General features: G+C 37.7%; 1 protein-coding gene across 1 annotated transcript; it reads right to left on the reverse strand.

Annotated features, from left to right (window-relative positions):
* Positions 1-138: 138 nt before the first annotated feature.
* On the reverse strand, positions 139-16,066 carry LOC129276689 (uncharacterized). Its single transcript, XM_054913087.2, has 7 exons — positions 15,938-16,066; positions 8,598-8,852; positions 6,128-6,293; positions 5,546-5,673; positions 3,767-4,054; positions 2,467-2,742; positions 139-632 (listed from the first exon to the last, which is right to left on the reverse strand). The coding sequence occupies exons 1-7, from the start codon at positions 16,011-16,013 to the stop codon at positions 457-459; spliced, it is 1,365 nt and encodes a 454-aa protein (XP_054769062.2). The 5' UTR covers positions 16,014-16,066; the 3' UTR covers positions 139-456.
* Between the last annotated feature and the right edge of the window lie 2,557 nt (positions 16,067-18,623).

Genomic DNA, 18,623 nt, shown 5'->3' on the forward strand with positions numbered 1-18,623 from the left:
TTTGGAGAGAAATAGAATATTACTTTTAAAAATGTACACATATATGTGTTCGGTTATATGTTGACCAGAATACCTTTACAGACCCTGGTTGTAAAACAATCCGTTATAACTACTCTCTTTTTGTACAATGTGAAGCTTAGAGGGCGGAATACATACAGGATATTGTGAAACATTTATTTCGAAAGGCAAGTTTGATAATTGTTATCTATAACCAAGACAACTATATAGCAAGTTCATTATAACATCTCTTCTCGATACATTTATCGACCCTTTCCCCCTTTTCTTGTTTCCTTTTTTTAATACTTGGGGTTAATAATTGCGAACGATTATCCCTCGTTCTCCTTAGGGTAGCCGCTGGAAGGTTTATAATATCATTTTTTTGGCAGTACATGCTTATAGGCTGGCCTCTAATTAGTTTACATGAAGAGGATGGAGATTATTTGGTTGCTTCTTAACCTATGTCAGCACGGATTTTCCGACATGTCCGACTGAGAAGTAGACGGTGAGGGCAATGGCCATGGTTGAAAAACTTGAAGATATAGTGACGCCACCAGAATGAGAGCGAACACAACCACGTTTAGTGCTTGGTGCATCTGTGTGAACCGGTGGTGCGTCTGTGAGAACCGCTACATCTAATGGCAAATAAAAAAGAAGAGAATAAAAGATGAAAGAAATAATAATTGCAGAAACTAGGTATAAGAGACAGACACTCTTGGAAAGACTGATCAGCTTTTAAAGCTGTCACCTAGCTGCAAATGTATGATAAAGAACCTCTGTGCCATTTCATTTGCCGTGATGCAAAATTCATGTTGCTCTTTCAATCCGGGGGGGGGGGGCACTCAGTATATAATGCATAGTGGGTATGTGCCGCGGAGGGGACCCCCATTTTTACGCTCAAATTTCCGTTCCGAGGCATAGCATTTTTGTCTTATTGAGAAAAAGAACAAAGAAAACCGCTCCAGAGTATAGCATTTTCTTCTTCTCGAGAAAAAAGAAAAAAAAAATCCGCTCCAGGGCTTCGCATATTTTCCGTTACGCCGTTCCGGTCGCAATTTTGGTGAAAAGCGGCCGCAGCTCGCTGTCCGACCATCGCCTCTGCGCTAGCGCGCCCGTCAGTCGTGCCGTCGGGCTAGCTGCATGTACGTTCCATAGGGATGCATACGCACTCGCACGCAGGCGACCCGTTCCAAGGACCCCCGTTTTCACAAACATTTGTAGTTCCGAAGCCCGTTCCGAGGACCCTCCTTTTTACAATGAGCCCGCTCCAAGGCCCCCGTTTTTTGTCTCGCCTGCGGCACACCCCTACCACTTTTTTGGTCGAGTGCCCCCCCCCCCGGGCTTTCAATGCTCGAATGTCCGCAGGTGTGGTGTTCTTTCCATCAGTGTTTCACCACCTCTTACCATGCTTACTGCTGAGGTTCGTCCGGCGCGGGGGGGGGGGCACTCACATTGACGAGTGGATACAATGCATGACCAAAAAACACGTAAAGGGATCTCTTTTTCAAGATAGGGCATGTTACGCCGGTAACGTAATAAGGGTGTCCAAAACACTAAAATAACATTAAAAAAGGGGGGTATCTATTTCGCTAGGAAAGCTACGTGTTCAGTGTCAAATCAGCAAGGGTATAAACAAGACTAAAATGTTTTATACAGGATGTTCTCTAAACACTCCGCGTTTAGAGTCCGATTTGCGCCAGGTGTGGGAGGTGGGGTCGTACCCACCCAATGATGTACATGTAGGTAAAGGTAAAACTGACGTCCGTGACATATTACAATTAAAATATCGCGGTATTTTTTTAGGGGTTCGATTCAGGGAATACTTGCCAAGGGTATCGTTTTTATTCCAATACTTTTTAAGGGTAGGGTTTCACATCAATACAGTGGTAGAGCGTACGCCCATGAACGAAAGGTCGTACGTTCATCCCAAAGACATACAGTAGAAAAGGGACATTCTGCCTTATTATAATTAGTATTAGGGTGCTTAATGTCGTTAACTACATCCTAACAGGTGCACGAATGAGCGTAATTCCACTCATTAACACCATTGGGGTGCTGATATTATACCAACCCTTAGGTTTCAAAGTTCAGCACCTTTTCTTAGTGCGTATCGTAGGTTTCATGGACACAGGGGCATAAAACTTCCTGCATTTTCACAGATGATGATGATGATGAATGATGATGATAATGATGATGATGATGATGATGATATCAGATTATATTTTTTTGCAAACTAGGCCTACAACGACAGCAATGCACTTCCGTGTATACATCCACTTCTAAGCTCCTAAAACGACTTTGAGTGACGACACTTGGGGTGTTGCCAGAACTTTGTCCCTTAATTTAGGTGTGCAATTTCATAACTGTATATTGTTTTTATTCAAATTAATAGTAATATGAAAAGTTATTTCAATGATAATGATAATAACACCAATAAGAAATTGCATTGATTTGAGAAGAAGAACATACCAGAGCCCCTTCGAACCGTCACTATAAATGTGCATCTATCGCTGTTTCCTGCCGCATCTGTTGCTTGATAGGAAACCTCGGTTATGCCAACAGGGTAATCCCCGCCATTAGTTCCTGGTCCTAGGAAGTTCATTATAGGACAGCTGGACCAACTGTTCAAAACAGGTTCAGTCCAGTTGACCGACGATGTGTTAACGGCGTTTGTGGCGTTGTCGTCAATCACAGCTACGATGTTCTCAGGACATCCTTCTATGGCAACTGGTTGGTCATATGGAGCTGTTTGAAAAGTAAAAACAAATCAATTGCCTTAACACTACACACGTACTTGTTTGGCTAGAAATTCCATCTTTATGAATTGGCAAGACCTTATAAAATTCCGGCAGATAGACCTACCAGTCATTTAAAAATGCATTCTACAAGCGATATACAGATTACGATATGGACCTTCAGTGTCGAAGCTCATTTGGTCAACAGACCTACATTGCAGCCTATAATTTGAACTTTGTTTTGTAACATAAATAAATTGTAACTCTGAATCAAAATTTAATTCTAAAATAGAATTCGGATTTGGTGAGTGTCATGAATGACATGTTTGCATGAGACTTTTCCACGCTGAACAGAACACGGTGTTCCAGAACTTGTGAAATATAATGATATATTATTTAAGCATCTTATGATAATAATAATGATAATTCATAATAATTTATAATAATAACACTTGCTTATATACTGCTTAAAACTAACATAATCAGGTGCCTCTAAGCGCTCTGCAGTAATGATGCATTGTAAATCGCATTTTCGCACAGTCTAATACGTGAACACATCGTTAACACTAACACTGCCCATGCGGGTGTCCACGGTGTTTAATTACATTAATACAGTTAGTTTCAACATTTTAACAGCGTAGATTTCCATAGTCCTGTATGTGAACAAACTGGGTCACATTGTCGAGCAACATTCCCCACCCACCGGCTAGTACACCCCTTCCCTCTAGCCCCCCCCCCCCCCTTCTGCATCAGCAGCGTCATTACCCAAGGGCATATTGGGGGCAGACATTTCTATGGGGCATAATTTCAAGAGCTGCGAGCGAGGGAATCGAGAGCAAAATTTTAACATTTAGAATACAAAAATTTGAATTTGTGATAGATTTTGATGTAATATTCAGAAATGATATCCTTCCTTTTCATCCTTTTTTCTCATTTTCTTTCTTAGTCGTGAAACTTGGGGGGGGGGGTCTGTGGTCCCTTTGCTCCCCCCCCCCCCTCCCCTGCCATTGCTCTGAACAAACCATTGGCCTTACTGTTTGAAATGACCCGTAATGTTCCTAGAGATTTGATGGTATATGAACTGCCGTCATGTAGAGTCACCGACGTGTTACGTAGGGTGAGAGAAGAGAACTTCAGATCGTACTCGTATATGCTGAACTCTTGATCGAATCCCATACCCACCCAGAGTAGCTTGCTTCCATACTTGCTAATGAGGGATTCGCCCAGAGATGGGGTGGAAAATACCTCGATTGTGTGATCCTCGCTCCCGTCAGCATTGATGACGCCCAATTTAGTGTAATTCGTGTAGTAAAACAAACGGGCTGTTCGAGAAAAAAGAAAAAGAAGAAATATTAAGTTCAGATAAATAGTTTGGCAAAGATACGTTAAATGAAAGCTTTACGACTAACGTGGACAATAAGGCCTTATTGCCATCATAAACAATTTACACAAATCAAATTAGTGAAGTGAAGTGAAGAATTTGATAGTGAATTCATTGCGGTCAAGAGCTAAAATGTGACAATTTAAACTCCTAAAAAAACAGGCCCGTCGAAAATTTGAGTAAAACCTAAAGTATGTATTGGACATGTTCTTTATTTGTCACTGTTATTTTTATTATCTTGTTGGAGCCAATACGTTAAGCTGTAAGATTTCGTATAAGCTATAGTTGTATGGATAATGCAGGAGAATTCTGTTATAATCTTATCAATAAAATCTGTGGAAAACATGAATGAAATAATATTCCTTAATTTTTAAAGCAGAAGAATAATGGTAAATGATCACCATGAAGAGTGAAACCAATAAAATAATTGTAAATTTATATTTATAATAATATTGGAATGTACCCGTAATTGGTACTGCCACTTTGAATTGGAAACTTCAGATGGACCCGCTTCGTCGTTGCTGGCGTTGTTGGTGGTGCAGCTACGACAAAGGTCTGACGAAGATTGCAGCCAACAAGCATGACAAGAAAGAGCTTACCAAAACGGGTAAATTTTCGTGATTGTGTAATAAGGAAATTTTCTAAAGATCCTCCCTAATTTACCGACAAAAATTAAAAGAAGTATATACCTTCCCTTTTGGAATTCTCGTTTTCGTCATACATTGTCATAAATGTTTTCTATTCCAAAGAAAAAGATATAATAACCACTGTTATAGAACAAGGCTCACGAATTCGAGCAGCTCCAAATTTAATTCGGCTCCAATTTTAAATCGATCCCATTCCAAGAGGACTCCTTTGACTCTTTGCGTTTGCCATTGGTTGCAAATCACTTTGCGTTTGATTTGATCTACATGTACTTGTTCTTGAATGCAAGTTTTTGTGTAAAGGCCGATGCACACCTTATGACTGTTCGCGATCCGATTTGGAACATATCACATTTTGCACATTTTCTGAAAATGTGAATGGAACAAATCATTTTATTTGGGGTTGAAATTAATTGAAAGAATACTAATATAACAATTTTGAAAGATTGCAGGCCTATATTTTGGAGGGAAGGCCAAATTAGTTTCAAATCGTAGCCAATCGTACGACTGCTATTACGGCATTACGACTAGATATTAAATTCGCTTTTATTCTAATAAGAATGAGAGCGTAGTCACAGATTTGAAGATAGGTATTCGTATGATGATTTAGAACATTACACAGTCAGATATTCCAAGTCTCAATATTAGCATTAAATTCTACTACATTTTATTCTAAAAATCGGGTCGCAGACCAGTCGTAAAGTGTGCGGTCGCCTTACGAGACCCAGAAGCGACAGCTATGACTGAAGTTCTCAACCATTTTTTTCAAGATCTGTGTTATTGCTTACTAGTATCATCAGCACACCGCTCCAGAGCCATTGCTTCTGCAGTAACGGGTATCACCACCCCCGTGTCGTTGGAATTCTGGTGTAATTTCGCAACTTCGTTAGCGAAGCGTGCCGTCCAGAAAACGTACCTTTATGAAAGAAAACAAATGAAGATGTTAATTAGTAGTCATGGTCGTTAAAATGAAAATAAAGAGAGGACCTCACTCATATAAAAATCAATATGAAAGCTTGTGCGTTCATGAGTGGGGTGGGGATGGATGTGCGTAAGTGTGGGTGGGTGAGTGTGTGGGTATATGTGGGTGTGTGCGTGAAGATGTTCACGTTAGATTGGAGAATTCTCGATAGATGTGCGTGTGCACTAAACACACTGGACACATATGGGACTTGCGTTGACTGACTTTCTTGTTATTTTTGCTAATATCCATGATTACTGAACAATTACCGATTTCTATCAAATACATTTGCCATAATAATGCATTTAAACTACATAAACATATTATTCTAATTTTGTTGGATTTGCCAAAATTAATTTCGTTATAGTTAAGACACCATCCATTATAAAAAAAGAAATGGTCTACTTACTCAGAGAAGGGGTCCCACATGATCAAAGTAGGTTGCTTAAATCCTTCATAAGTGTAAATTGTATCTACGGAGCTACCGTCTAGATTGGCCATTGAGAGAGATGCGTCATTGTACATCGACCAGAAGATTTTCCCATTCCCAAGATCAAGAGCGATGGTATGTGGACCTGGAAAACAATCACAGATCAGACCTCTTTGAAGATAACATAGTTCAGCAACCATTGTTACCATGGTTACTAAAGAATATTTTACACAGTCATGCTTATCAAAAGTTACTTCAATACTATTACGGCAACTTTGCCATTATTTGCAATATAACCAAAGTAAGAGGGCTCAGGGCGGAAAATTAACCATTGATGTAATCGTAAGCCTTTCCGAAATGAGGTTCTGGATAGCGTTTGATTGAAATTTGTTAATTCTGACAAGTTGTCAGATCTGGACACTTTCTTGAAAATGACAATTTATTCAATGGTCCCCTGGTTACTCAAACTTTATTTATTTACGCAACTTGTGGGGCGTCGCGACGTGGTCTGATGGTTAAGACTCTCGTCTTTCAAACTGAGGGACGTGGGTTCTATTAACAGCCATGGCATGTGGCGTGTTTTCATTCAGCAATAAATTAACCCACATTGTGCTGCACCCAATCCAGGTGAGGTAAATTGGTACCGGCAGGAAGTAATCCCTCAAAAGGCTGTGAGCACCGGAATCAGTAGACTAGCTAAGCCGAGGTAATATAGAAGGGCCTTGAGCACCCATAACAAGGTGGATACGTGAGCTATACAAATCCTATACTATTTATACTATTTTTATATATTCCAAGTCCAGAAACCAAGAGTTTTTTTAACTACCAGTATATGGTAAAAGATAATATTGGCATGGACCAATAGTTCATCCCGATTTATTCTCAAGACCCCCTGCGGCGCCACAAGGGGGTATCACTCAACCTCAATAGGGAGTTGCCGCAACCACTACGCGGATGCTTTCTGGAATGCAGAGTCTATTGTCAAAAGCACTTCATGACAAAGAAGTCTTTGTCGAAAATCGGTGAATCAAAACAGTTGTGCTGTCCTGGGTCCCGTAACACAAAGCTTATTAGCGATGAATAGCAAATGTGAAAGAACACTTCTGATTGGTTCCTGGTCAGTGTTTTGAACCAAATGCGCGTTTAACATTGATCTTGATTGGTCAATCCATTTAGCGATTGATCGCCAATCTTTGTGTTACGGAGCCCAGACTCTGAATACGACATACTTGCAGTTTTTCGTCAGCTCCGAATCTTAAGACAATCTGCTGTCCCGGTTCACCGGTTTTCGACAAAGACTCTCTAAGCTCTTCATTGTGATTTGACAGGCATTTTCAAAAGATTTACTATGTTTTAGGATATGTGTGCCCGTTGCATTTGCGAAAACTCGTTATTAGAAACATAGCCAAGTGGATAAGCCATGGGTGAGTGGTATAAAGCATCTTGCTAGACGGACACGGCAAGGCATATGCCCTGCTCTTTCCTCAATGCTTATCCTAGACACAATAAAAAGCAAGTCTATTAGGAACCAGCTAAAAAGCAATATGTTATAAAATATAATATACATGTAAATGTGGATCGGGGGGGGGACACTTCCTTTGACGAGTGGATACCAGGCGCGACCAAAGAAACGCGTAAAAAAATCTCTTTTTCAAGATTGGTCAAGTTACGTACGTAACGTATTAAGGCTGTCGAAAACACTAAAGTAGTGAAAAGGGTATATGTTTTGCTAGGAAAGCTACGTGTTTACGGTCAAATTTGCGAGGGTATAAAAAGACTAAAATTTTTTTAAAAAGAGGTACCTTTTGCCCCAACACAACGTGTTTAGAGTCCTATTCAGTGAGCGAGGTGTGGAAGGTGGGGCGCCACACTCTAAAAACACTGAACAAAATTTTACCCAATATTATAGGTAGAAAGGGAACATGCATGTTTGCTGGGTATTTTTACCCGATATTGGGCTATTTTAATCAAACATCATTTTACCCAACCAACATGCATGTTGATGTTTCCATTTTACTCAATATTGGGTAAACTTTTTTTTAGAGTGCAGGGCGGTACTAAACCCGATCTAACGAAAAAGCCGACGTCCGTGTTCACGTCCGTGACATAACAATTAAAATATCGCTGTTGACCCCTACTTGTTTAGGGGATCAATTCAGGGAATACTTGTCAAGGGTACCGTTTTGTCTCTGGCCCTGGTATCCACTCGTCAATGGAAGTGCCCCCCCCCCCCCTCCGGAATGTGGATATGGATTAATCTAAGGAAATTGGATGGAAACAGACAGTATAATAATGTCTAACAATTAACAACAAAAAAGACAGTCATATCATGCATATAGCTCACATTTATCACAATGAATAAAGGAAAATTGCATACGCTATTCATACGTTATTCCAAGCAGACAGGCAGAGGTCTTTTTCAAAAGCAAACGTTTTCTTATATACTCACTGGATGTCGATATTATTACTTCTTGGGGACTCTCTCCATCAGTGGGGATCCGACATATCTGATCATTGCTGAAATCGCTCCAGTATACCATATCATTCCCTGGGTCGTAGTCGATCCCCGATACGGTGCTGTCATCAGCAAGAGGTATCAGAGTAAAGCGCGACTCCAAGATGTTGTTGTCATCCCTGGGTTCCGGTAGTGGAGCATAGAGAATTCCCGGTGAGGTGTTATCACCGATGAATATCTGAGCAACATCTGTATCAGGATAATAATTCTTTAAATACATACAATTTCAGGCAGTTGATGTAGTCAGCCAAAGATTTGATCTAGCGTGGCGTACGAGGCAAAATTCCTATCATCACACTTAAATACTAAAAAAAAATTATCATCACGACTGAGTGTACAAAAATATATATATCTATCAGAAAAAAAAATGAAAATCTAACTTTGTGGTAGAACTGGTCATCATTTTGAAGAAATACTCTACACCTTTCATTTGTTTCTTGGTCGTACTACTTGTGGGACAACTGCCCCCCCCCCCTCTGATTACAGGCATAAATCACAAGACTATATATAATACAGAGAATACAAATACAAATGTGTGGAATTTTCACTGGAACAAGCGTATCGACGGCTTTTCCCAAACATTTAATAAAGTTGAAGAATAATAGTAGTCAAAACAGAGTTAACCTCGACCAATTTGGAGTGTAACATAGGAGTCCGGATACTGATATGTAATAATGAATAAAAATAATGGTGGATTTATATATCACTTTTTTGCCTGAGGATGCAAAGCGCTTGCTTTATATTATTACCCCGGCTTTAGCTCGAGCTACCATCACCGGCGCTCAGTGCAAGCAAGGAATTAATCCTGCCGGGTACCCATTCACCTCACCTGGGTTGAGTGCAACGCAGTGTAGATACATTTCTTGCTGAAGGAAACACGCCATGGCTAGGGTTCGAACCCAGTACCCTCTGTTTGAAAGGCAAGAGTCAGAACCACTAGACTATGACGCGCCCATGCACATGCGTTTTAAAAATAATAGTTTTACTATGTTTCGTTTTCTGATAGATTAAATCCATTTCAGAAAATGCTCATTTTTTTATTTAACACATGTATGCCCTGTCTGTGTCAGTTATGTGACATTGTCCCGGACTCTCTTTTCTTATGTCTAATTCGTTGTATTAAATGTATCTGAATTTCATTTATATACTGTTCCTTTATTGCTTTTCGTTCAATAAAATGATGCAAACAATTAAAAAGGACCATAAAATCACCGTGACAATGATTACTTCGTAATTATTTCATATTTGCTTATCAGTATTCTCATTTTTGTTGTCTCTTCCACCCCCCCCCTTTTAGATGTTTTTAATCTACATTGATAAACCTAGCTTTGTCTTCTCCCCCCTCCTCTTATCAAAACATATAACATTTAAAAGGTTTTTTTATGGAGGTCCGTAAAAATTTTGAAAGGTTTGTTATTATTATTTTATAGCATTAGAATAACAACGATTTACAAAATGTATATTTGAAATGTATTTAAAAGAACGAAAACCTGACAGAAACGGACGTCCTAAAAATGTTCAATAACAAACTGTTTCAAGAACGTTCAGAAAAAAAATCAAATTGTTAGCGGGGCTTGGACCCCACCTTTTTTACCTTATAGTCAACAGAGCCACCCCCCCCCCCCCCACCAAGCCCACAGCAAGAAACTAGAATAAGCCATAGATTTATCATATTTCGGTTTTCATGGTGAAATAAAAGTTAGAAAGAAAGATGAGGGCACCGGCATGGTTCTGGAATGTCACTTATTAGTATAACAAGTGGCTGGAAAAAGTATGCGCGTCACTCGGTTCAAAAATTATCCTTGTCATAATGATGATACTAAGGTATGTATTACCTTTTTTATGACAAGTGTTCTGGCCTAGAGAGAGATATGCCATATATCGTTAAATATTGCTATCTTATCACATGCTGGTATATTAAGACTCGTTCAATCGATTGTTATTATAAGCCAAGGTCAAACAAAGATGTATTACAAATTACAATCGTGCATTTTATCTTGTAATGTTTTGCTTTCTGCGTGTGCTAGATTTTTTTTACAGAGAATTATCTACAAAGATCTCCTTGCATGGAAAAGAAAACATTTTTTTTTTACCCTATGAAATGTAAAATCATCCACTATAGAACAAAATAACCCTACCGTGTTTACACTAAATCGGCTTTTGCATCGGCTTTTTCATAGCGTGTAAACGCGATTAACTTGCATCGGCTCGCGGTTCAGAACCGACAATTTTGCACCACCAAAGTAGTAGGTTCAGAACCGCGAGCCGATGCAGAATCGGCTTTGTTACTACGTGTAAACAGAAAGCTGATTCTGCATCGGCAATTGGTGCGCATTTCATTTACTTTACTATTGTGACGTAATTGTAAGCGCACGGATCCAGCGTTGTCTTTATTATGACGTATATTGTTGGTGTGCGTATCATTTCAGGTTTTTGCATTAGTTCGCGGTTCTGAATCGCGAGCTGTAAAAGCGTGTAAACGCAGTGCAAGATAGATCAAAAGCCGATTCTGCATCGGTATTTGGTTCTGAACCAAAATCCGATCAAGTGTAAACACGGTAATATGTTTGATGTGGACAGAATTACGCGCAGTTTAAGGACGTTCCACAGTTATGTTTGTGCGCATCATGATCTGCACTTATTTTACACTCTGCGCGCTGACGTCACAATGGATGAACTGGTGATTAATCAGCTGTAGGTTATGTGAGCTGATTTTTCTCCTTATCTGCACTAACTGCAGATCCGATGTGTTATTTTATGAAGCTAATAAACTTGAATTATTCCATGGACCATTTTATTTATTCCTCTACAATTTCAAAATAGTTTCTCTGTAGTGCTGCAAAATATGATGAATAAATGGAAAAGTGGTTCGGAATTTTTCCTCACATAATTATATAGATACAAAGCTTTTGGCGCGTTTTCGGGTGTTTTAAGAAGCAAATTGCTCTAATAAGAGTGCTGATAGTTTGAAAACAAGCACATGAACCCATATTTTTTAATGTTTGCCCCTCTAAGGTATAGCTTCCTCTACAACTTGGGCAAAGTTTGGTGAAAATGACATGGGTTTTGACTAAAGTGCAGCATTTTTTTACTTCTCAAGTTTGTTATTGAAATTTGAATTTTTTGAGGTTGAATATCTTTCCCGCAATTTTTAAGAACTGAGAGTGTTGTAAGACTTCAATGAGCAAACAATTGAAAGCAAAATAAATAAATGATCCATCTTACGGATACAATTATTAATCATATTGCAAAATTTGATGAAATCTTCATGGATTTTGACTGAGTTATAGAGCTTTAAACTCATTATTATCGTGATCTCGTGAGGTCTAAAAATGCCAAATTCTTTTGGACGCGCAATTATTAAGAACATCATTCATTTTGGGTTAACTTTGAAGCTCTATAGCAAAAAATCAAGCACATGGACCCATGTAAATTTTTGTATATTTGGAATATTCAGATGCTAAAGTATCTATGTGCAAAGTATGATGAAAATGACATGGATTTTCAATGTTTGGCAGCAAGACTACGGAACCATTCGCATTTTATACGGTATTAACAGACATTATTTTGCTTGTTTTCGGCGCATTTTGGGCTGTTTCAAGCCAACCCACAATATTTTGGACACTGATAATTTGAAAACGAGCACATGGACCCCATAGTTTAAATATCTTAACTTATTCAAAATATATTCCTCTACAAATCTAGAGAGTATGATGAAAATGACATGGATTTTGAATGTTTGGGAGCAAAACTACGGAACCATTCTTATTTTATACATTTCGGACGGTATTATAAGACTTGTGCGTGTTTTTGGCGCATTTTGGGCTGTTTCAAGCCAACTCGCAACCGTTTAGACACTGATAGTTTAAAAACGAGCACATGGACCCCATGTTTTCAATATTTTAATGCCTTAAGAATATATTTCTCTACAAATCTAGAGAGTAGGATGAAATTGACATGGATTTTGAATGTTAGGGAGCAAAACAACGGAACCATTCACATTTTAAACGGTATTATTAGACTTTTGCACGTTTTCGGCGCATTTTAGGTGGATTTCAATATTTTCAAGCCAACTCGCAACACTTTGGACACTGACAGTTTAAAAACGAGCACATGGACCCCATATTTTTAATATTTTAATGCCTTTAGAATATATTTCTCTACAAATCTAGAGAGTATGATGAAAATGACATGGATTTTGAGTGTTCGGGGGCAAAACTACGGAACCATTCGCATTTTAGACGGCATAATTATACTTTTGCACGTTTTGGGCGCATTTTTGGCGATTTTCATGCCAACTCGCATCACTTCGGACACTCATAGTTAAAAAACGAGCACATGGACCCCATATTTTTAACTTTCCTACACCTCCGATATGCATTCTTCTACAATTTGGATGAATTTGATGAAGATGACATGGATTTTGAAAAAAGTGCAGATTACAAAATACTTTTTTAATTTTTGAGTATATTCACGTCTTTGAAGATTTGCTTTTTCCGAGTTTTTGCACAATTCTTGCCAAATGAGGGCGCTGATGACTCCAAATAGATATAGTTTTACCACTTAAAAGACTTTCTCTTACTTTGGTATACACTTTGTAATATATCTTGAAAATTTGATGAAGTTTGATGCGGTATCCACTCAGTAAAGATGATTTAAACTCATTTGAAAATTCGTGAGGTCTAAGAGAGGCATAATTCTCTTGATTGCACAAGATTGCATATCATTCAAATACGGCGAATTTGGAGACCCGTAGAAAAAAAAATAAGCACATGAACCTATATTATTTTTTGCATTTTCATAATGCATAGATACCAAAGTAACTCTCTGCAAAATTTGGTGAAAATGACATGGACTTCATTTTAACTGTGGAACGTCCTTAAAATGAAAAGAACTTTGCTAGTATAATTTTATCAAATAATTACCGCGTTTACATGTGATCGGCTTTTGGTTCAGAACCAAAAGCCGATGCAATGTAAACGCGGTAATTATTTGATAAAATTATACTAGCAAAGTTCTTTCCTTTCCTTTCCTATCGTCAGAGCGACTAAAAATCTATACATTGAGACCAAAAAAAATCAAATTTTATGGAAAATGGATCTAACCCCTTTAACAAAATAATGAGGTCTTCAGAAGAGTTTGTTTGCAAAGGTGTTAGATCCAATTTAGACCAATCCAAGAAAATCATGTTTTTATTCTCCCATATTGAAATATTCTTTATCAGAAACTGAATTGTCATGATACCCTACCATCTGACCATGTGAACATAAAATTTGGTATAAAAGAAATCTGCCTGTCTTCATATTTCTTTTTAATATTTTTCCCCAAAAATTACCTATGTGGATCTAGCCCCTTTTGAAAACGGATCTAACCCCTTTTAGTGAAAAAAGTGATAGTTATTTGCCATTTTTGTTCACTTTTTAATGGAAATTTCAACTTTTCTTTGGTATCATCTGAGAGTGTCACTAAAAATCTAGTTAGACAAAGAAAATGATGTAAAGTGGATCTAGCCCCTTTTGCAATTGAGCTCTTCAAATACAAATAGTACAGTGGGTTCTTAGCGTAAACATGATATTAAAAAAAGTGCAAAGCATATTAAAAACTTGGGCATTTTAACCTCGTGCAACTTAAATTAGCTCTTTCACCATACATATTCATCCTATGAAATGCAGTATTGAATCTTGACTGTCTTACAAGCGATTAGAAGTCAACTGCTAGTGATAACATGCATTGAATTACAGACCAATAGCAGACTGCTACTGGTCTGTAATTCAATGCATGGGATCGATATGATTGGTGACTTCTTTCATCATACTCCTCGCACGAGGTCATCAGTTCAAACTCCAAAATAAATATGTAAAGTCTAAACATGGCCCTGGAAAGCGGGGTGCTGCGGGGTATTCGGTATGTTATAGGCCTACACCATGCATGCATGGCCGGCAGCACCCCCTGGAAATCAGGTTGGCGTGCTAACTAATGTAGAAATTAGTCATCACCTTTTTGGAGCAAAACTTCTTTTTGCGTTTCATTTTTTTTTTATCAAAGCAGCACCCTCATCAAATAATCGTTCCTATACCCCTGAATCCAAACTTTATAGGCAGTGCTCTTTCACAAAGAGATATAACGGAATAGAACCGTCAACCATGACATGAAATAGAAAATCTATCTTAACCATGTCAACCCTAATGCTAACCTCTAACTTAAAAATCGGGTCACTTTTAAATGAAGAAATACAAGTATTATAATCATAAAAAATGAAGAAAATACTGAAGTGTCCAGGGCCTGAGTCCTTTACTGCAAAGCACCTAATATATGTCAGTCATGTCAGTATAGTCTCTAACTATTTAAAGCTTATCATTAGTTTTGGTAAATACCCCCCAAAAGTACATATCACTATTCCATTTCATTAACTAGATTATATTAGTGAATGTGACCCCAAAATGGATTTTGCGTGAAGGATATAAACTAGAAATGTTTTGTATTGGGTAAAATTACCGATATACATTCTAATGGGTCAAAATGCATTTAATGTCTATTCATTTTTTATCATGTTTTCATGAACCGATGATGTCACACACCCACCTGAAATAACGGTAGTGTCAGTTACTTTGACGATAACAAAAAAAAATCTCCATTGCGCCAGTAAATTATGATAATGATGTGTTAAATGCTTCTTTCATTAAGTTTGTATTCCAAATAATATAATATCGCAGGAATAGTGAATGTATACCGTCTTTGATTCTTTCATCAGCGTTAAGACAACAATTTGAATAAATTATGCATTAATCTCTAGATATGAAAGAAAGTTTAAACCGTCAGTCTTTCTTATTCTAAATGTCTTTCTGGTGTAATTGAGAGTGTTAACCTTTTCTCAATTTATTCAAATCAAATTTTCTTTGTGTTGGACTTGACCATTCAGTTTAAATCTTGACAACACAGCCTCCGACACTGTCATAAAAAAAACATTGTCTATATAGCGACGAAAATTCACTTGATTAAAAAAAACGTTTGCTATTCCACGAAATTGCTTTCACCATCTTCCATCGGCAAAAATCAAGTTGAAATGTTTGCATGTAATGATACAACGGTGTTGTTTTATATAAAAAGCGCATATTTCGCCCATAGAAGCTCTTGAATAACGTCCTCATGATTCTTTTCAAATGAAATGTTAATCATTATATAAATTCAATCAATGTCTCTTAAAATGTGTCACAACAGCTAATTAGAGCAACTGAAATAATTGTTTTAATCTGTTAATGAATGTACAAACTTACTCGATTGAATAAATGATGAGAGGATGATGAGCACAAAAATATGCCAAAATCCTTTAACCGTCATGGTACACTTCATTCTTCAGTGGCAAGCTTGCAGAATGACCTCTTCGAGTTGGGCGTTGTCTTAAATACCTGCACATTTTTTTTAGAGGACGTACGATCATTCTTGTATTTATGAATTATTTGTTTGAAGAAGATTTATCGAGTAGGCCTAACCAAAACAATAAAATTGTAAAAGGCCTTCCAAGACAAGAACCCTTCTACTAAAGAAGTTTTTGCGATGATTACCCACTAACTCTCACACCATTAACATATAATCTAATCTATCAATTTTCCATTCTCTCTCGTTCTATCTTTCTTTCTCCCCCTCCCCCTCCCCCTCTCTCTCTCTCCCCCCCCCTCTCTCTGTCTATCTCTTTATCTCTCTCACACACACACACACACCCCAACACAGATTCACTCACTTTCCTTCATAATGCCCTACATTATTTTGAGTGTATTGCACGGTAACTTATATGCCATTTCGACATTATAATAATAGTCATAATAATAATAGTAATAATAATGATGATAATAATAATAACGATAATAATGATAACAATAATAGTATCAATAATAATAGTAATGATAATATTAATGCAATAAGAAGAAGAAGAAGAGGAGGAGGAATAATAATAAGAAGAAGAAGAAGAAAAAAAAAAGAGAATGTCATTTTACTCAAGGTAGCCACTTCAGCTTTATAAGCATGATAAGGGGGGTTATAGCCTACATGTACTTTTTTCCCTGTGAGCCGTTTAACGTTTAGCACGGCTACTCTGATCAAGTGCTCGGTAGTGCGCTGCGTCCACCGTTGCGTTGCGTCCCAAAATAGTCATCTGCGGATCTCCGCTGATCACTTCCCATCACCATTTTTTTTTTCATTATCCGCAAGTGGACGGAAGAATCCGCATCTAGACGTATCTATACGTATCGTCTGCATCTTTTTCCGTAGGTATATAATAAAATTATAAAAAAAAGTGATGGGAAGAGATCCGCGCGAAACCGCAGGAAATTTGACCTTTTTTTGGACGCAACGGTGGACGCAGAGGCTTTACAACCCAAGGTAACAATAACAACAAAAGCATCGAACATTCAAGGAATTTCTTCCTACCGGGTACCCATACTACACCTGGGTGTAGAGTAGGAATGAATGCCCTGCCAACGGACTCGAGTGTTGCGTTGGGATACGAATTTGGGACTTTGTGGTCCAGGTTTATGATCAATTGGTCTAACGCCAATTCGTCCAATTACCAACTCGTCTACTATAATTTGGCCTAACATCAGTTCGTCCACTATCCACATGATCCTAATGCTATTTCGTCCATTCATCATTTCGTCTAATAGCCAGTTGGTCCATTAGCCATTCAGTCAAAATCCCACTTGGTCTAATTGGACTAAGTGTTAATTTGGCGAAATGAATGAAAATAAAATGGACATTAGACCAACTGGTTATAAGACGAAATTATCATAGACGAACTGGTGATTAGATGAAGTGACGATTGGACCAAATGGTTGCTAGACAAAATGCTGATGGACGGACTGGCATCAGACTAAATGAATAAGACCATGACTTGTGATGAGTGGACGGGTTGGCAATAAACAAATTGGCAATTTACCGTGGTTCATATCTTATTTTGTCATATATATAAAGTGCGTATCAAAAAAAAGTTTACACTTTGAAAAAGCCCTGGGAATTCATAAATATACAACATGTGGGTAATTTTTTCACATATCATCTTAGGTTTGGGTCTCATCTATCCAATGAAAGTAAAAGTTTTAACAGAATGTTATACTTGAGTGAGCACTGTCTATTTTTGTAATGCTCGCAGAAATCTGTTTGCGCAGAAATGCTAGTTTTTTGCACGCTGTGTCAAGTAAGGGCGAAATCAAACTTACCCTGTGAAACATTTCTCATACATTTCCCTTGCACTTTTAGTCAATTGAAATAAAACGGATACATTCAAGCATTTTGTAACAATTTTGCCTACCAAATTGAAATTTTAACATTTAGTAAGCACAACCTTTACCCTTTTTGTGCCAGCTGGATCTGAGGACATAACTGAACCTGAACAAAAGTTTATATCAGACATCTCCAGCATTTTTTTCACTGAGTTTTTATCATTTAAAGTGGGTTTACAATTCATTTTTTATGTAATACTTGTTTGTCCACACTTTTGCCAAGCTTGACAATGATTAACAAAATTAAAATCAAGCCTAAGCCATTTCATGTAAATCACAGCTCAGTGCAAAGCAAATATTGTCTCGATGGCCTCGGTGTGTGGGGGAGTGGGGTGGGGCGCAATGCACTCTTCGAAGTGTTTTGGGCAAGGAAACAAGTTTAAAAAGGTTAAAGATATCTTCAAATCAATTTTACTAGCTAAATTCCATGTTTTCTTCATGATTAAGGTCTACTTTTATTTGTATAACTATTTCAAAGTTCTGCGCAAATCATTTTTCACTACATTTTCAAAAGTAAGTGGTGCTCGCTCAAGCGGAAATATGTTTCTACAGTTATATCGTCATTTGCTTAAATGGATCTGTACCAATGTTAAAATGTGGAAAAATCTTCAAGATATTACAAATGTATAATTTTACAGGATTTTTTCAAAGTGTAAACTTTTTTTTGATACGCACTGTATATATCTTT

Source organism: Lytechinus pictus, chromosome 14 (assembly GCF_037042905.1).
Source record: "Lytechinus pictus isolate F3 Inbred chromosome 14, Lp3.0, whole genome shotgun sequence".
Lineage (NCBI taxonomy): Eukaryota > Metazoa > Echinodermata > Echinoidea > Temnopleuroida > Toxopneustidae > Lytechinus > Lytechinus pictus.

Coding starts and splice junctions, on each gene's coding strand:
- LOC129276689 (XM_054913087.2), bottom strand. CDS start 16,013: ATGAAGTGTACCATGACGGTTAAAGGATTTTGGCATATTTTTGTGCTC. Junction 8,853..15,937: donor CTCATCATTTATTCAATCGA/GTAAGTTTGTAC, acceptor ATCCTGATACAG/ATGTTGCTCAGATATTCATC. Junction 6,294..8,597: donor AGTAATAATATCGACATCCA/GTGAGTATATAA, acceptor ATTGTTTTCCAG/GTCCACATACCATCGCTCTT.